Here is a 21177-nt window from a genome sequence, read left to right on the forward strand (position 1 = left end):
AGGTGCAACATTAAATCGTAAACATTTATATAATCTAACCCTTTTATGCCATTTGTGGTGTCGCGTGGTCAGTCAAAGATAATTGAACCCGTTGTGCAATAAAGTGAAACAATTTTTTCTATGACTAAATAAAATAGTGTACATTGAAAAAAATAAATTCTAGCGACTGTTTATAAACATGTATGTATATATAAACATATATGTATATATTTGTCTATTATTTCTAAAAATATATTATAAAAATTATGTTGCAGTAATAAAATTTAATAAATTAAATATTTCTCTACCCCAATTGTATATAAATTTTAAAATATTGTGAGTATTTTTATTAAAAAAAAAGAAAAAAAATCGCTTTAACATGGAACAAAATATTGCTCACGGCAGATTGGTATGTCCATCATCATGTATGTCCAATTTAAATGATTACACATAACGTACCGTAAAAAAACATATATAAACATTTGTGGAGTACATTTTTGGACAAATTTTGTTATTTTCCTCATTCTACTTTTTCAATTTTTTTTTTTCGAGACTGCGCATTGAACTGAAATCTCTGGTATACAACTTGCTTTACGAGAAAGAACAATAGCACGTAGAGTATTAACGCATCACCGAGTCACGGCTAACTAGAAGTACGTAACATTCGTCACAAACGCGCACTGGTTTTGCTGAGTTCGGCAAGACGGTAGTATTATCACTACAGGCGTTACAAAAAATATTCCCACAATTGCGACAATGGTGCTGTAACAGAAATAATGTACGCAAACATTTATTATTATTTTATTTTAATTATTAAACTTGTCTTTATCGATAAAGAAAAATAATTGTATATTTATTATAAACTTAATATACTGTAAATATATTTAGTTTATGAGATCAAAAATAACAATAGCATCCTAATAATAATAATTTATAATAAATATCTTAACAACACTTATGCGAAATATATGACATACAGTAATATTGAATATCATAGAAATATAATATAGTTTGATATAATTTAGACCCTTGATGTATTTTGATGTCGATGTAGCATCTAAAATACAAAAAATCAAGTATAGTATTACTCATGGCTACATAAAATTAAAAATATTAATAATAAAATCGATAAAATTTCATTTAAGCATATTAAAAATTATATTAAGAATATTATACATATACATATATATATATATATATATATATATATATATATATATATATATATGTATAAAATATTAAAAATAAAAATAGAAAATATGTAAAATTATAAGTTATTAAAGTCGCTAGTATTTGATTATAAACAACGGGTTAATTAAAAACGACCTGACTCGAAACGTCGTGTAAATAAATTGAATAATTTTGGCTAGTCAGGTCGTTTTTAATTAACCCGTTGTTTATAATCAAATACTAGCGACTTTAATAACTTATAATTTTAAAATTGCTCTTGGACCTAATTATGGAGCCTCCCCGTATTGAAGACTTCTTTAAATTCATATCGAATCTTTATGGCGACCATTGCACATCTCTACTGAAGTCATGGATCAACTATAAAAAGAAGTTTTTTACCTCCAAACATCAATTGACTTTCCTATTACGATGCAGAAGACTGGATCTCGTTCCTACACACATAAGGAACCTCAAGACTTACATTGAATTTCACAGTTGTAGTGTTAACCACAAATTTCAAAAGTTGTTAAATTTAAGTCAGCATTCTATTCTAAATTTCGAGATTGAAGACTTGAACATTAGTTTGATGTTTTTTAGAAAAAAGATCTGTTATATTGAGAAAGGACTCTTTGAATGTTTACCACATGACTTGGTTTTTGACTTTTTTAAACGTAGCAAACAAAGGATGTTCTCATTCGGTTTAAAGATAAAAAATAATTTAATTAATAAGTTTGACAAATTAAAATTAAAAAATGATTTCAAAGAGGATCCTTTTCATAATATTGATAAATCCAAATGGTTTGTAAACATTAGTGATAAGACCATTCCCGAACATGTCTCCACTCTCTTAAGCTTGGGTGACAATTTTGCGCTACCCATAAATCCTTCACGCAGTAAAGATCGCGTTGATTATGTATTAAACGTCGTTAAAGGTTTTGAGGCGTGTTCTAGCATGATTCCAACTGATCTTATAGAGACTACCAGAATCTCTGTTGCGAATACACTGCAGAGATTTTTATGTTCTCGTCGTCATGTCAGTTATATTGAAAGACATATAGGGCGGGCCTTTTCACTTTCGAAAAAATTTTTGTCTGATAATAACGATTTATTAGTTACCAAAGCTGACAAGGGACAGTCCACAGTCGTAATGAACAAGACTGATTATTTGTTAAAAATGGAGTCGTTGTTGAGTGATGAATTTACTTACAAGAAAATCAATAAAAATCCGACAAAACCACTTATGAACAAGATAAATTCATTACTAAAATCTTGGCTCAACAACAAGCTCATTGACGAAAGAACTTACAAACATCTAAACTGTACTAATGGAAATTTACCACGTTGCTATGGGTTGCCCAAGACCCATAAGCCTGGTTTTCCATTAAGAATCATTGTTTCGACTGTTGGCAGTACTTTGTACAATTTATCAACTTACATACAGGATATACTGCAAAGGTCAGTTGTGAAACCAGCTTCACATATAAACGACGGATGGTCTTTTTCCAAAAAGATAAAGGACGTTATTATTGAGGGCGGTCAAGTAATGATATCATTGGATGTTAGCTCGTTATTTACTAATATCCCGAAAGAATTGGTTCTGACCGCCATTGAAAAACGATGGAATAACATCAGTTCTGCTACTAACTTTAGCCTTGCTCAATTTATACATGTTGTGGAATTGATTTTAGATTCGACAAGTTTTAGTTTTAATGGACAGTTTTACGAGCAAATTTTCGGAAGCCCCATGGGCTCTCCTTTATCTCCGATATTAGCGGACATTGTTATGGATGATTTAGAGTCTCATTGTCTAAATTTGTTAAGTTTTAAAGTCCCAATTTACTATAGATATGTGGACGACATATTTGCAATAATTCCACGCACAAGCATTGATGAGATGTTGGATACCTTTAATAATTTTCACCCTCGTTTAAAATTTACGTTTGAGATTGAACAGAATAAGTCCATTAGCTTCTTAAATACTACTGTTTTACGTGCTGACAATGGACTCATAACTAATTGGTACAGGAAACCCACTTGGTCGGGAAGATATATCAACTTTTATTCGAATCACCCCATGAAATATAAAATTAATACGATTTATAGTCTTGTTGATCATGCATTGTTGCTCTCTGATACTAGGTTCCATAATGAGAATTTGTGTATCGTTTATAAAACTTTGCGTAATAATTGTTTCCCTGACAACCTTATTGGACGACACATCAAAAAGAGGGTCAATTTTTTAAAAAATCGCAACAATTTGGAATTTGAACCCCGGGTGAAGGAATTACAAAGAGGCAGACCTTATGTTTCAATTCCTTATGTTAATGAATTTAGCTTTTGTTTACGTCGTATTGTTTGTGACGCTGGTTTGAACGTCGTTATGACTATAACTAATAAACTTAATACATTGATTAAGCGTGGTAAAGACAGATTACATACTGACTTTAGAACTGATGTGGTTTATAAATTACAGTGTAAGGATTGCGATGCGCTTTACATTGGCCAAACAAAGCGACATATACGCACACGTATTAGAGAACATCTTAACAATATAAAATTACATCCTACCAATCAATCAGTCGTTAGCAAACACAGAGTTGAATTTGGGCATGATTTTGAGTGGGATGATCCGGTTATTTTACACAATGAAAAATTTATTAAGAAAAGAGAAATAGCTGAAATGTTTTTTATTAAGAAATTTAACTCCACGATTAATCTACAAAGAGATACTGAAAATTTAAATAATATTTATGACAAAATTATAAAGGTCGTTTGAACTGTTTTTCTTTTTAAATATTCACAGTTTTGTTCAAAAAACTCATGCTGACATGACGTGTCTCCTTGTTTGTGTTCATCTCAAAATTTATAACCATTGTTTTTAACTAAGTGACATATTTAATTATTCCATCATTATGTTCTACCTTTAAACATGCCCCATTGGATTTTTTCATCTCTTTCTTAATTTACGTGTGAGTAGACTGGTTTTATGACGCCTTTATGTTGTATTGTTTGGCTAAAATCTGGTAAAAATTGTATCTATATATCAATGTTTGATCCGTTATTTATTTATTTTCTTTATAGTTACACTTGAAAAGGACCACAACCATATGGTCGAAACGTCGTGTAAATAAATTGAATAATTTTGGCTAGTCAGGTCGTTTTTAATTAACCCGTTGTTTAGAAAATATGTATTTAAAAATGTGTTTAAAAATATTTTCTTAATATTTTTTTTTATTATTTTAATTATTTAATAAAACAATAAATTACATAAATAACTAAGATTATCTATGTAAGACGATACATAAGCATATAAATTTTTAAAAAATCAATGCTTCTTTTACATTAGATCTAATTTTAAAAAAAACAGCAATAATTATCGAATTTCAGTTTTGTTCCATTGTAAAGATATATTTATAAATAAAATAACGAAATAGGACGTTTCTATATATACATAATACTCTTAAAATACATAGTCTGCAACTTCAAATTTGCAAAGTAACAGTAAATAAATTAACAAGTTATATCAAATTTGACTTACACGCAACATTCATTGTCAACTATTGGAAATTTCAATGAGAAGTAAAAAAACTGAACTAAAATAAAGTTGCCCAGATAAGACATAAAAATAATACATTTTAAATAATTCTAAATATACATTTTAGGATTTCAACTGAATGTTCGAACCAATAATAACTTCGCGACACATAAAGCGATGAGTTTGTCTCAGTTCTATATGCTGAAAATAAAAAGCTTCGTAACGTAGTTCGTAGTTACGGATTACGTGTGCTCGTTGCGGGTCAAAAAAAAAAGTGCATGCCCGTACCTGAAGCTGGCACGCGGACAACGGCCGGAACTTTTTGCACTTAACGCCAGGAATACTATTGTCCGCGCGTCAACTTCAGGTAAGAGAACGCTTAATACTTTTTTGTGGTATTTCTTGTACAGGTCATTTCCATGTGAGAGTCGTTAGATTGTTGGGGTATAGACGGACACGGAACAAGACTGACTGGCAAACTGGAAAGTAACTTCAGCAGATGAGAAACAACGAGGATAATGACAAGATTGAAATAAAATTACGTCAATTTTTAATCATGAATACTAAAAAAAAATAAATGCAGAAAGACTACTTACGAACAGATTTGTATTTTGTTTTGTTAGTAGTATTCCGCATTATTCAATTATCTCCTATATTTCGAAAGCAGTTCTCATTTAAAGTAAGCGTAGAGAATTTATCATCAATTCATCGCGCGTGCAATTCAGATAGATTTCCAAATCGCGACGGGAGGCAGAAACATAGCGTGGTCCGTCTTTGTGTTTATTTTGCATCCGTTTCTCCATTACCGGGTGGTCTTCATTTTCAAGCCATTACCGCCCGTCTATTATAATAATGTGGTATTCGTACTTTAAAAGCCAAAAGAGAAATAACGACCGGACCGGGATTCGCGGCTGCGATTCTAAATTTTACATCTAAATTGAATCCCTTAAGTGAGAAGGTCGAATCGTCGTTCCCTTCTTCTCTTCTTAGCGATGTGGGTGTGCGGAGAAGCGGTTGCCCGGTTATTACCGGAAAGTAAGAGCCCGAATAATATCGTCCCGATAACCGATTTCCTCGCAAAGTTAATTATTGAACCGTCCCATCGGCATGACTTACGATCGTAGTAGATTGGTGCCTGCAACTATACGTACCGTCGTGTTTCAAGCACGCCTTATCTTAACCGTGATAGATACCTACTTATAGATACTTTCCAAGACGAATAAATCAGTCTGAGATCAGATCCGAGAGATACTGTCGGGTAAATGATTAGCCATAGCGATCTATAAATTATTCCATGGAAAATGACTCGCTTTGGCGCGGACGCGAAAGTCTGGTAAACCATCGAAGGAGACGATCTCTCGCGGTCTTTCCCTTTGTGGCGCGTAACATCAGGCAGACAAGCAAACTCACTTTTATGCAATCGCATGAGCAGGGAAATGAGTTTTCGTTTCTGAAGTTAAGAGTTAAAAAGAACAAGTAAATGCTATTGCGCGCTCTTATTTATTTTCCGTAGATGAAACAGCAAACTGAAACCTTATTTTTCCGTTTTGCAATTGTAGTCATTTATTAGTCTCGGTCATAATCAGTCATAATGCAAATTCAAACATTTGCAAAGCAACATTAAATTGACAAGTTTTATATCAAATTTTGCTCTTAAACAATACAAGCAATATTCATTGTAAATTATGGAGAAATTTTATTGAGAAGCGAATAATTAAATTAAAAAAATAAGTCTAAGACAGTAAATATAATACATTTTAAATAATTCTAAATATTATAGTTATAGTCTTGGTCATAAACAGTTATTTGACTGTTAATATATTTTCTTGTCCATAATTATTTTTATTGATAATTAAAAAATTTTCTTATCTAATTATTTTTATTGAAAATGAAAGCACTACGTAATTAAGGTTTAAGATAATTGAATTTTCATAATTTCTATTATAAAATAAAGTTACTTTATAGTAGAATTTATGTTCTCTATGTGCTCAAAAGAATTCTATTTTTAACACATAAAGATAATAAATAAATTTTTAAAATATATGCACATTTTTTACATTGTTCAGAATATATTTGGTAATCTTGCTACAAATTTTTATACAAGACAGAATGGAATGCTTTTGTAGCATCCTTTACAATGCCATTCTATTGCCGCATCATCATTGCACGTGACGGGGACGATGAACGGTATTCACTTATCAGCATCTGCGCACGACTCGATATTGCTTATGATGATCCAATATCGCAAGTGTGACGTCGTTACCTTACGTAATATAATCCCATCTGATACTTTCTAATAAATACTTTTTGTTTCTATGACACACATGGCAAGCAACAGTAAGGGAAAAAATTTGCTTTACACAGGGGACGAATTCAATATAAATATAATTTCTGAGCCACATTACTTCAACTATAAGTACAAATTGCCATCCGTGTTTTACAGATTAAACTATTGATTCGAATTCCATCTGTTGGGAAATTTTTACATGCAGTTACCGTAGGATGAAACTTGGCTGTTGCAATTTGCTGTTACCGGGAACGAATCAAAATGCTCAGCGATGCATGAAATATAGGTACGAGAAAAGTTTCAGGCTGCTCGTTAACATCATCGCGGATTCAAAATATCCACAATCCTTGCGAACTGTGTCAAGCGCGCGTATAAAGCAATTGTCGATGTACCGTACGTTTAAAAAACTCGGGATGAATTTACCGTCTCACAATGTAGTCAACCGAGCCAGACGGCTATAGAAGAAAGGTTATTGTTTTACTGCTTTTGCATGCTGCAACTACGAAGCCGGCTTGCGGCTGCTTTTTTTCCACAAACATGCCCGCACCTTTCGAAGGCTCTCTCCTACACAGGATGGACTTCCTTCGTTGGCGCGCTTGCCAACGGGGTTGCTTGCCCACTGGCACGATTCTACTCACACATCTGGTCGTGCCACGGGTGGCCTATTCTATATTAAACAGTATGGTAATACACCTACGGGGCGAAAAATGAGTAACAAGAATACCCGAGCACTGCCTTGTTATTATGCAATAACTTACCACCCTTTCCTACGTTCTCCTTTCAACCTCCTTCGTAACATCGTGTAGGCACTATGTATTCTTCGAACCGTCGGCTACATAAACTAAAGAGAGAATATGGTCTAATGTATTTTATGGGACGAGTAACGTCTCTATCACATCGTCGACTGAATATGCATGCGAACGGTGCATGCACAACGCGTAATCATGAATGTATGTCGGGTGATGGTGCAATAAATGTAATTGCATGTCCCACAAGAGATAGCAAAAACTGCATTATTTGACAAATGTAACGATCCATTAAACGATTAAGATTAAAGATTTTTTCCTCTTTCATAGCTACAAAATTATAGACACACGCAAGTTTAATAGTCACGTCGATGATAGACGAAACGTCAAATTGCATGCGACGATCCGATTTATTTCGGAGCTTTCGCGGTGAATCAAGCCGCTAATCAACGATTACCGCAACGTCGACAACAAGCTCCGGTGAATCGTATTTATCGCGTACGTCCGCAAAATTTCGATAAAGCTCTTGACGAGCGCATAAATTCCACCACAGAATTTATCCGTATGACGAATGCACGAATACGCTCACCGTTGGCGCGCCGCGCTTCCCTTATCGATGCACGCAACTGCAACGAACGGAACGATCAGATCTTTGCGAATACTTTAAGCGGTTATATCGTGCCGGCGCGTGATTCGCGTTCGAAAAATGCGAAAGCGGATCGCGAGCTTTTTGCCGAGCTTCGCGGAGGAGATTCCGTGGGGAATCGCCGCGTTTGCCGTGTAACGCGACACGTCTCGCTAATGAGCGAATTAAAAAGTGTGTTACGGATGCGCGGCGCGGTGCTTAACACGCTCGAGAACTTGTTTAAGCTGCTAATCCCTCAACCGACTCTTATCTATCCGCAAATTCCGGCCCTCATTACGGCCTATCGCGATTTAATAAAGGGGGAAGTTAGGTAAACGAAAGCCTTTAAGTGTAATTGCTAGCCCGAGCAACGCGCGATAGCCCGCTATCTGTAATAATACGACTGTCGTGCATCAAAGTTGTTGCGCGCGAGGAGCGATTCCGATCTCGAGATTCTGACGACCTGACGAGCGCGCAGGTCGCGCACCATCAAGATCTTGGCCGAGGGGTAGGTGTATCCCTAAGATGCCGACGGGGTCTACCCTGCCAAGGGTTGATCTACCGTGGTCATTTAACGCGCGCTTCGTCTTGTCTCCTCCGTGAGCTCCGGGAAATCCGCATCAGGGAAAGCAGTAATTTCCAGAACGGCGGGGATAATTGAACAATTACGTACGGTGCGCCGCGCTTTCAGCCGAGCTCTCCGCGCGAATCCAGTTCCGCAAATAGATCGGACGGGTGAAAGAGGAAGGCAGGAAGAGGAGTAGAAGAGGGTGGTTCGCGAAGAAGCTCGGAGAAACCGGGATTGGGAAACTAGAGAAGAAGAGAAAGAGAGAGAGAGAGAGAGAGTGAGGAAGGAAGGAGAAAAGGAGAAGGATGAGTTACGAAGGCGTGGGAGCAATTAAAAAGTTTGATTACCTTGCGACGAGTCATGTTGAACTCACGGCTGCACCCCTTGCATTGGGTGACCAGCCGATCGTTCGCCCACGTTACCGAGCCCTCTTGCAGCGCCGACTGCTGCTGCTGTTGAGCGTTGTCAGCGGCTTCGCGCAGTTCGACCGCCGCTAATTTGGCTGCGCTCAATTGTCCGCCAAGTTCCTCCAGAGTTCGTTCCTGCTCGCTGCACACCTCCTTCAACGCGTAAAACTCCTCTTGCAGCGTCAAGTACCTCTGAAACAACGGAATACTCAGTTGTGATTATCCGGCGTACGTATTTACTCGTTTGTTCTTTATCGCGATTAAAGGCGGATCAATACTTGGTTGCTAAATGTTTGCTGCTACGTAAAAATACAACTTGCAAAATTGTGTGTCACTTAATAATTGATATATTAAGTGAAATCCAAATTTAAAATATTAATTCATATGAACCGATTTTAAATAACCTAGCTTCTGATTTAACTAATATATACAATCCTAGTATATATGTTTCTTTATATCGATTATATATACATACATTGTAACTTCTATTTTAGTTTATAATATAATAGTTGTGTTTACCATTCTGTTTTAAAATTTCATCATCCAAGCCGTTCAAGAATAATATATTTTTATGCCTCATACATTTTAATTGTAGCGTTATTAAATTTAAATGCATTTTATGAATGTTGCTTCAGGTGTCGATTATAATTAACTTATTTTCATCTAATGGAGCTAAATAACTTGGATGTGACCCTTCTTTTGAGCTACAGAACGAAAAAGAACTCAATAATTCAAATAAATTTCATTAATTTATTTCAGGACGACACTGCGTCGTTGCGGTACTTACTGTCAGTTCTATAATCGAGAAACGAATAAATCACGATAACGCTTTGTCGATTGAATTAGGTGCAGCTTATAATCCATGCTGGCAGGTTTCGGAATGAGATTTAAATAGAAAGATCGAATCGTCGCGCGTCTCCGCGCGTCTCCGCGCAGCTTCCCTTTTTCTAAACTTACAAGCACGGCGATAATGTAACCGTGAGATTTATTCGCCTTGGTATCCTTAAAAAGGCAATACCGATCGCACGCATGTACCTCGGACACCCGTTTCAACTGATCGATCTCCTGATGTAATTGAGAGATCTTCTCCGTGTTAGAGATCGATGTTTCCTGCAAGGAGGTTCTCCATTCGCGCTCGAGTCGCAATTCCCTCTCGACCCCATTCGTCCGTGCTTCCCGTTCGGCGGCCTCCGCGCCCAGGATTCTCACCCTCTCCTCCGCTCCCGACCTGACACCATCCATCTCCTTGCACCTGATTAAGTCAAATCAATGATACTTAAACGTCGAAGATATAAAACTCCCATCCACATCGTCAAAAGTCATTTTGTTCAATTGAATCAACGATTTTTAACTTATACTTTACTCTAAAATTACGTTAGGATTTCAAATGGCTCTGACAATGAGTGTAATGATGCGTGATATGTTACATTTAAACCGATCATTCTATTCACTTAATTTTAAACTATTAAATAATGTCTATTAAATGTCAATAATATCTATATAACTATCGATAATCTCGCAGATATCTTCATCAAGAAATGGTTCATTTAATTTACGTATGATTTACTGTGCTTGTACTTATTTATTAAACACAAAAGATAATATTTTTATATTATATATTTAATTCAAAATCATTGCGCCTTTATTTTAAAATTGATCAAAGTCAATCAAAAGCTGTATCATAAATACATTAGAAGTAAAAATGTATTTAAAAACTATAAATAAAAATGTATTTATTCGAAAAAAAATGTATTTATCGCATTTAAGGAACTGTATTGCAATCATATTGTAAAAATAAAAAATAAAAATTTGCAAGGTAATGATTATTATATACGTATATGTATAAATCATTTTATTCTCTTACATAAAACATGAATGGTTCAAAAACAAAAAGTTGTTATACCTTTGTAACGTGGAAATGATTAAGTATTACGAAATACTGCAAAAGTGCCAATCCGAAAAAATTTACGCTTGTGACTAATTGTACATATTAGGTATATAATTGCAAGTAGCATTTAACATTGTTTGTATATTTACCAAAAAGTAAGAGAAAAATTTATATTTTTTTCACATTTTCTCAACATATAAAAATAAATAAATTTAATAAAACAGCAAAGTTGTTTACGTATAGGTATGCCGATTAATTCACAATTTTATTGGTAATGTTATGAACATAACTTACCTTACAAAATTACATATTAGCAGTTACATTATTCAAAAGTCAATAAGAAATTCTTTTATTTTGCAATAATAAAACAAATCACATATTAAAGAAACGTTAATAAAAATTCTTTCTATTTTCAAGTCGTGACACCTTACATCTAATGTAAGATGATTCTAGAATAAACACACAAATATATTCTTTTCTATTATGAATTTATTTTCGTAGCGTTGGTACACAAGCACACGTAGTGTTAGAATACGTATAATGTTCACTGCGCGAGGCTTATACGAGTACTTAATTGTATCAGTAATATATGGATATGGCACGTTTAATTAGTTACTACTAAATATTTTGACAAGAAAGTAGCTATTATTTCGAAACGTGTCTTATATATGAGGATGTGTCAATTACAAATGTCGATAATGTAATAATTTAATTAACTTGAGGCGCTAGTGTCATGTCTAAACATAAAATAAATCAAAAAATCAATTTAAAAGGAATGATTGTGACAAGAATGATCACAAACGATCAGTTCCTTAAACGCGAATGAAATAAACGTTTTAATTTAGATACTCAAATACGATTATTTTTTATCCTTAAATAAGGATAAGGGCACAATGATAAAATGAAGGAAATTTACTTTTATTTTGCATATTAAAAATGGAAAAATGATTGGCATTGAGATTCAATGACTAATGCTCGATAACATTAACTTTCGTATCGTATAATAGCATTGATATATTTTATTAATATAATTATGTCATAATGTATAAATTTATTATTTCGAAATACTTTAAAATATATTTCGACATAATATTAACAACTATTTTCGATCTCGATATAACTATTATTTATAAAGTAACTATTTAGCGAAGGTTTGCCAATATCCCCGATAAGAGTTTATTTAATCTTTTGTGTTCCTCTAATAATCTATCCTATTTAACTCTGATCGTATTCACGATATCTAAGTAAAAAATAAATCATTTCTAACTAGAACAGCCCATTTATCGGCGTGCGTGCATTGTATATAATTATTGGTACGACTATTCGCTATCATATTAGAATACCGTGTAGCGATAGTTGATAGAAAAGTCTTATCATAACAATTATATTTGTACGTAAATAATGCCTGCTAAAATAGTTTGGTAATGTGTGGAGAGACATCTTCAACCCTTCTTTCAAAAATATTAACGTTACGCGAGAAGTTTGATAAAAAATGATTACCATAAATCCTTATATACATATATCAATTGTAACATTCTCTTAACTAATATTAATAACTGCACAATATTTGATAACAACCGATTTAGCAAAAATTTGAAAGCGTATAACAAATGAGTATTAGCTCTTTTCATATTTGCCGTGATAAATTTAATATGTGTGACCGTATAATTAAAAATTACATTCTATATGCGCATAACTTTATCAAAAGAGAAAACACACACACTTTATATACAATTTTCGTAAAATAAAAATGAAATAACGATATACGAAATAGCTTTCAATTTACATGCACATATCAAAAAAAGTTTTGATGCATTGTTTGGATTTTTAATAAATTAAATGTACACAATTGCTGACTAAAAAAAAATAATAAATACATAAAACATATACATATATATGTATATATTATACATATTTTATAACAAAAAAATATTATTTACAACAAAAAATACGACAAATTTCTGAAATATTTTGCAAATTGAGGAAAATTAAGCTTTTGCTCAATTTCTGACAATGTTATTTCTCTCTATTATCTGTGCATATTTGCTTTCTACCAGACATGTCGCGCTATATAACATACACTTTTAGATAACGCAATATTAATCCAATTAGTAGCAATTATGATGCTGCGTTTATCATATAGAAAATTCCTCATCAGAAATTTACAGTAACTAAACAAAATGAATTATTATCAATGTAACTTTCATGTTAATAAAGTTTTAGATTAGATAAGATATTTAGCAATTTTTTTAAAAAGAAAAGTCAATTCCTCTGTACAGAAATATAAGATAAAAAGCATAAAACTTTTTTTGATGCTTATAATTATTATATTAATGACGCTCTTTACTTTTTAATCTCGAATAATTTAATTTCATTTGCATGTAATTTCAATTCTATTTATAAGTTAATTAATACTAATGAAAGACAAATAAACATACTTCTCATCCATTTTTTGGATGGTCTCAGTCATCGACAGTGTTTTAGCTTCCAGTTTTGTAATCAGTTCTGTCTTATGCTTAAGCGAGCCTTCGCATTCCTGAAATAAATACTTATTGAATACAAGCGAAAAAGAAGATTGTATTTGTCCAAATTTCTATAAATAAGTATCTGAAATAATACAATATAATACATGTTGATTTAAAAATTATTTCCATGAATTAGGCATATAATACGAGTATAATAGAGTTGATGTATACATTATCTATGTCTTGCAATTTGCAATATAGTATTTGTCACATACATAGGATTTATAATATCTTACAAGATATGATGTAACGAAATGTTTTTTTCTTTAGATTTTATATGAGAGTTCTGTAAATCTGTTTATCTTACATCTATAATATCACCAATCGTAATCGGCGAGTAATTTAAATTTATTAAAATTTATTTTGTAAAAAAATATATTCGATTTCTGATTTGTGTAGAACATTATCATTTTAATAAGTTTTATTAAAATAATAAGATTATAAAAATAATTTATACTGGATGTTGTGTGTGTATAATTATTACTCTCTTTTTTTTTACATTATTATTGCAAACAAATAAATATGTTTTACATCTCAAGATGTTATAATTATATTATTTATTTAACAAATTGTAATAAATTATTGCTTTTAGTAAAAAATATATATAATTGTTGAAATATTGTGACACTGTAAAAACTTCTACAAGAGAATTATTGTCTTGAACGTAACAGTCTGTATATCGGATTAAACCGAATTTGATCTCAGAAAAGCGTAATCTGCTAAATCATTTCGTTACACCATAATAATTATGCGTGCTTTGTCAATACAATAACGTCGATAAATCTTCAATCATAGCACTAAATAAATGTCAAGTGTACACGACAATATCCTATGCGCAGAACATAAATTCGAAACTTGACGAAATAATTTTGCACAGCTCTGTAGATGTACGTATACAAAATGTACACCTTGTGTGCAACACCGAATAGCCGCAATATTTCAAGTGTCATTCCTTACAGAATTAATCATGTAAGAGTAGGCTCTCTTTATTCCTTCGCAACTTGCTCGATTTTTGAATTTCTCATGGATATCTCAGAGGTAGAACGACTCTGTTTCAATTTGTCATTAGATGCTTTCGATGATTGCTCGTCAAAGGAGCGTTGATGATCGATCGTCTGCCGTGCGGTCGCATTATCTGCGACTGGACACCCTCTTGGAGAAGTGAGACTAGGCTTATTAAGAATAGATTTCGAGATACCACCTGGAGTGGTAGGGCTTCGTATAGCTTCGCCGTCCTTCATCAAATGATTATACTTCTCGAGGTTGTTAAGGATCTTGCCAATCTGATTGGTCTTCGCGTGAAGACGACTCACCATCTCGCCTTTTTGTGTCAGCTCATGCTCACACTCCTACAAGGGAAATATGTCCAGAAACGGAAAATTTTTACGTGCTAGCCAAAAATCTCTCGCGTACAGAAAAAATTCCGGCGAAATAAAATTCCCATCATTTTCAGCACATACAAAAAAAACATCAAACTATTTTAGTGCAGTGATAACCTATTTCGCATATAAGTTGCAATTAACTATTTGCTAATAACAGGCATATGGCTGAAATATGATATTAATTATTGACGAAAATATTGATAAAACACGGAAAGGCATTAAAGAAGTTCTGTGCTATAACTATCATAGTAATTAACTGTTTAAAAATAAATAGTGTGATTAAAGCATTTTATACAGGCAGTATAAATGTATAAAAATAAATGTATATTATATCAAAACCGTGATATAGTATACTTGTTTATTTATACATCGTTTGCATATCATATAAAAAATAATTTTATATTAAACAAATGATTTCCTAAAATAAGAAAAAGATAAATTTAATAAAAAAATAAGTCATATTTTATAAATATTAGTACAATAACTTCTCACACAGATAATGATTATGATGCAATGCAAAATTATAATTTGTATTACTTTAGTTTAATAAAGTAATTAAAATAATAGATATATGTAAGTATGCTTTATCACGGGAATTAAAAAATTATTCATTGTCAGTAATAATTGCAAGTTATACCACCTGCAGCTTTTTGTACATTTCCAAGTTGATCAGTTTGATATCCTCCAGTTGTCGCCTTAAAGATATTATAGTATCTTGCTTCTCATGTATATCCTTCTCTAACAACTTCATAGCTACTTCCATTTCAGATTTCATGCTAATCTGTATAAAAAAAAAAGAAAGACAAAGATACTAATCAATTCTTATGCTTTTATTTTTTTTTTTTTATGTGCGTATACTTTTATAAATCTCTATTATTGAAAATATATTGAGAGACACTGTAATATCACTATAAAAAGGGAAGATATAGATTCTTATTAACCTGTAACTCCAATTCTTTCTCTAAATCTTGCCGAGATTTCTTTTCAGATTCTATTCTGCTTCTAAGTTCTTCCATTTCTGCAGTGGTTTCCGTTATTTTAAGTGGTACCTTTCCGTTCTAAAATTAGATCAATCTCAAAAACAGATCTATACATACCAATCTATACATAAAATGCAGTTTTAATATGTATATATACCTCATTTGCGTCTTTAACCTCTATACCAAGTTCCTTTTTTAGTTGTCTATTTTCTTCTTGAATCGATAAAATGTTGTTCTTAGCAATAGCGAGATCTTCTTTCATAAGAGCATTCGTTGTCGTTAGAGATTCTACTTTAGCTTGAAGATTCGTTACCGTTGCGCTAAAATTGACAGAAAATATCAATTTCGAGCATTAAATGATAACACTTATACGTGTATGTATGTAGTGTTTCTTGCTCAATATTTGCGAAAAATTAGAGATATTTACTTTAGATGTCTATTGAGCTCTTCGATATAATTTTTTTGATCAAGCACTGTGGTCATATTGTCATTTTCGAGTTCGTCATCTGGCGATTCACCAGGTATATGATTACTGTTGCGCAAATATAATGAAAAGTCAATTACGCCCTGCTGACAGTCGAGATCTTCTTCCTATCACAATAGTTACGATTAACCTTGATTTATTATCGCTCAAAGGCACACCATTTCAGACAGTAATGTGAAAAACGTGATGTTAATCTAGACTGACCTTTACGCAAAAGTTGCAATCGATCACATTTAATCCAACTAACAAACCCATCACTACGATTGCCTCCTCGCTCATCATCAGAGCATCTGGCTCGAAATATTCCGAGAGAATATCATCTTTATGATCTATCAAAACTTTGAGATAATCCGCTAATTTCTTTTGCATTAATGCCATACGCAACCAAGCACGTGCCCTACCCATAGCCGTCCTGAAAATAGTGATTTAAAAATACTACGTTTTCTAATGCTCGAGGATTTTTAAAGTATTGACAAAGTGTAAACTTTCATTCTATAATTAATTATAATAGATGTTATTATTGATATAGGTCCAAACTAATTCTAAGTTAACTTAGAAAATGGCTTGTTTAAATGTCAAGGATGAAAATAATAATAGAATATTTTATTTTTCATTTAAGTTAAGAGATTTAACCTAAAAGACTTCATTTGACATGATATACTTAGAAAAGTTGACTTTAGAAAAAATGAGAACTTAATTATTCATTCATGTATAAACTCAGATTTATACGTGAAAATAAATATATGTAGGTGACATTTTCAAAATAAAAATATGAAGTACCTAACAGTAGGTAAATCACGAATGCTGGACGTAATATCTTGTGCTTCGGGACAATATTTTTCTACGAGCTGCAGAATATCCCACAGCTCCTTCTTGGGTCCAAGAAGACCCTGAAATCGGAGACTGTTAGTACCAATGTGAAAAATTTGCTTTGCTATCCGCATGGCAACAAGCTTTACCTTCTTTGGCCGTAAACCATGCCTAAGCACATGTTCAAGGACGATGAAAAAATGTTGTAATGGCATGTGATCAGAATCAAGCATACGACCATATTTCAAGGATGTTTCGATGAGTTCCTTGACAATTAGTTTTGAAATGTTAACGAGATTACTCCTCTCGATGATCACCGGATCCCGTGCTGCAAAAATAATACGTGTCTGCTCTAACTTGTAATAATCTCAATTGATTTCCCACATTCAATATTTAGAAAATTTGCTTTAAATTTAATAGTAAATATCCTGAATATGAAATATATTTTTAATTAATAGTAAGATTATTAAAATAATGTTTAGAATGATTGCATAGCACAATGTGTATTAATCTTTTTTGTATTTTCCAGGACAAATCAAATTAAATAAAGATAGTAACATATATGGAATTGCCATATGGTAAGCCAAGGTTTGCAACAGTTTTGCTGCTGAAAAATGCATTCCGCTCAAAGCAACAATACGATAGCGTGACAAAGAGAAAAAAATATTTTTCTTTCATTCTGAGCAAGAAAAGCAATACTTATTTCTTACGCGGTATAATACGTCAATAATAAATTTGTTAAACAAAAAGAAAAAAAATTTGATATCTCCAATATTCCGCTAATTAAAATCAATGAGTGCAACAACATCGAGTACGGACACAAGCTGGAGACGTGCTGCAATGGCGGTGGACTTGGTGCCATAATATCGCAAAGCTCTCGTTGTTCGGGAAGCTGTTGCTGATGATGATGATGATTATCGTGATCATGATAATTAATACCACTAAGAGCGAGCGGTGGTGATGGTGACCGCTGCATCGAGTCTTGCAGCGAGAACTCGACATCCTGAAGCTCTTTTAAACAGAGCCATTCGCCGTCTACCGACACTCGAAAATTGCACAAATATATAGTGTCCTGGGCACCAGCCATATCTTCCTCCAACATGACTCCGCCGTGATGTACACCACCGTGATCGCCCGGTGGCCTCAATTTCAGACCGGTCAGGGATACCTGCCGCATAGAAGACGATTCCTCTGTCGTCACTAACTCAATTCTGGAGATCACACGATATCTTTCGACAGTCGTTCACTTGTAGCGAAGAAGGCTCTTGAGTCGCATAAACTTTTATTTTTCTTTTCTTTTAGTTATACTTTTAATAATTAATAAATACTGAGTGTTGACTTGTTCTTTCAATATATCTCTTTTATGAGTATATATATTTATTAGTTTATGCGCAAGACTTGTTCACAATATTATATAACATAAAGTATTTTCTTCTTCTTTCGTTATATCGAACAGCTGATGGAAAAGTATGCCGCAATGAATGAGTCACCACCAAGTGTTGATATATTGCAGTCAAGCTTTACGTTATTAGCAACAAAGAATAGAAATCTGCGTCCACTAGTTGTGTTGCTTTTCTTTCGTTATTTTTCCAAATATTATCTTTTATCCTTTGCTATTATTATTAATGGCAAATTTATCTGTCTTGATAAGGATAGATTCAGTTGCGTTGTAGATATATCGAAGAAATGGCAAATAAACTCTCATATCAGTTTAAGATGCAGAACTGATGCAGAAACGATGGATTCGCACTAATAAAACTACATTGTAGTTCACGATTATTTGCTCACAAAAAACAATAATTAATCGGAAGTTTGTGTACTGTTAAAAATAGCGTGGAAATCGTACTAGTGTCGAGCGAGGTAAATTTCACGTCAGAGATAACGAGAACGCCGGTGACATATAATATTGATTTTCCCGCTGACTTTGCCTCCACCTACAATAATCAATACGAATACCACTGCGCAGTGCTGTGTGGTGCTGCCATCAGCTTTCTGGGTTGCTCTACCGATATGACAGTGAATGGAATACTTTCAAACACGGTAATATTAAATTTATTCAATATATAAGAATTTGTATAAGCAAAAGTAGAAAAAAAATGTAAAAAAGAAAAACAGTTTATTTCAAGTAATATTTCAAGATTTTATTTCAGAAATTTTGAATACTTTCATATAATTGTATATAATTGTGGCATTGTAAAATGTACATCTCAATACTGTCTTAATTAAATATTATACTTATCAATATTTTTTTATTAATTACATACATATTCACTAAACCAGACTTGAACAGATGTGCACCTTTTTCTTATACTTCTTTTCTTATAAAAATATAAACAGCTTAACATTTGTGTACCTCTAACGTCACAATTAAACAAATAATCACGCACGTGAACTACAGGAAAACGAGAAAAAAATATCACTACACACGGTTTATTAACGTATTATTGTATCAGCAATGTCACATTTTAATTATTTTTCCGTTTTGAGTTGTTCTAATCATGTAACAGATAACTGCGCACAAAAATTTACAATGTGATATACTATATATATCACTGTTCTCGTGGTAATGCGTTATCATTCGAGATACAACTGAAGAATCGACTCAACACTCAAACAACAGATTAATATATCGTAAAAGCTGTTATTATAGTGTCATTAATGTTAATAAAAAAAATGTTATATGCAAATTTATCACATTTAAGAATATTTATGTACATGTATTAAGGAATAAAATTCTAAATATAATATCTACAATATACATGACTTCTCTGATGTAATCATTGTACATTTAATCATTCATGAATATTATATTTTCTACATATTATATTTTCTAGCTAAAATAAACACAATTAGATCTTATTTTGGCTAAAACAAAACAAATAATCTAGTTAAAATATTCATAGAAATTCGTAGAAAATACTAAGACTTCTTAATATACTATTGCAACTTTGTTTTTTTAAATCTTCTATAGATCTGTCAAATAATGACACATATTATAAAAATGTATACACATAATATATCATATGTTTTCTATTTAACATATGCATTTTACAATTTTATGTTATAATTCACGGAACAAAATCTTTTCTGTTACTAATCTTGTAGCAAGAACAATTCAATTCATTTGGAAATGAATGACAGACATCTACAGAAAATTATGTAGATATTTAAATCTATTTAATTTTGCGGTAATTTGTAGACTCTAACTGGGAGCAGACCTGAATAAAGAAACACACGTGCGCGCACAGTATGTTTACGCGCGTTTATTACGCGGGCGCCAAGCTAAGCCCGCCAGCGCGGACTTTTGAAGAACGCGCCGAATCGTGGGAGCATGCACCTAACACCTAGCATTCTATGTACTCACGTCTGGGCAACCACCAAGCATCCAGCTTTCTTGGTCTAGACACAACGAGATCCGGCCATTTGTCCTCCCGTATAGAGTAACTCGACGGCGAACGCGAGACACTTTTCTCATTTTCATCAGATGCAAGGCTACCGGTGAACGATTTCTCGGACGGGGATATTGGCAAACCGTCGCTACTTTCCGCGGCCATATTTACGTTTTCACTGTCGACCAGCGGCGCATGAGTTTATCGACAGTGTACGTATACATATATACGTATATATGTATGCGTATACACTCATATATGTACCTCTGAGGACTTAAACGCCACATTCCTTTTGCCAGCACGTGGTAAGAATACTTGTCATGTCATGCTTCTCTATGCACGCCTCCACTACCAGACTCTTTTCGATAATTGCCGGATGAAATCCGGAATAATGAGATAAAA

General features: G+C 33.0%; 1 protein-coding gene across 3 annotated transcripts; it reads right to left on the reverse strand.

The window, feature by feature from the left end:
• Nucleotides 1-331: 331 nt before the first annotated feature.
• LOC140665710 (protein RUFY3) lies at nt 332-20972 on the reverse strand. 3 transcript variants are annotated; one of them, XM_072892146.1, is made up of 12 exons: nt 20751-20972; nt 17536-17714; nt 17357-17466; nt 16781-16988; nt 16520-16683; nt 16250-16412; nt 16054-16170; nt 15753-15893; nt 13644-13741; nt 10353-10569; nt 9258-9509; nt 332-741 (listed from the first exon to the last, which is right to left on the reverse strand). In XM_072892146.1, exons 1-12 carry the CDS (start codon nt 20938-20940, stop codon nt 601-603), a joined length of 1980 nt encoding a protein of 659 aa, XP_072748247.1. In that variant the 5' UTR covers nt 20941-20972; the 3' UTR covers nt 332-600. The 3 variants fall into 3 exon arrangements, with proteins under 3 accessions (XP_072748247.1, XP_072748245.1, XP_072748246.1); XM_072892144.1 differs by lacking the exon at nt 20751-20972 and adding an exon at nt 18206-19520; XM_072892145.1 differs by lacking the exon at nt 20751-20972 and adding an exon at nt 18326-19516.
• Between the last annotated feature and the right edge of the window lie 205 nt (nt 20973-21177).

Source organism: Anoplolepis gracilipes, chromosome 5, assembly GCF_047496725.1.
Source record: "Anoplolepis gracilipes chromosome 5, ASM4749672v1, whole genome shotgun sequence".
Taxonomy (NCBI): domain Eukaryota; kingdom Metazoa; phylum Arthropoda; class Insecta; order Hymenoptera; family Formicidae; genus Anoplolepis; species Anoplolepis gracilipes.

Excerpts from the sequence above, each read along its gene's own strand:
- LOC140665710 (XM_072892144.1), bottom strand. The coding sequence starts at position 18,563 with ATGCGGCAGGTATCCCTGACCGGTCTGAAATTGAGGCCACCGGGCGAT. Across the intron at positions 16,684-16,780 it reads ATTGCAACTTTTGCGTAAAG|GAAGAAGATCTCGACTGTCA; the intron begins GTCAGTCTAGAT and ends CTATTGTGATAG. Across the intron at positions 13,742-15,752 it reads AAATGTACAAAAAGCTGCAG|GAATGCGAAGGCTCGCTTAA; the intron begins GTGGTATAACTT and ends TATTTATTTCAG.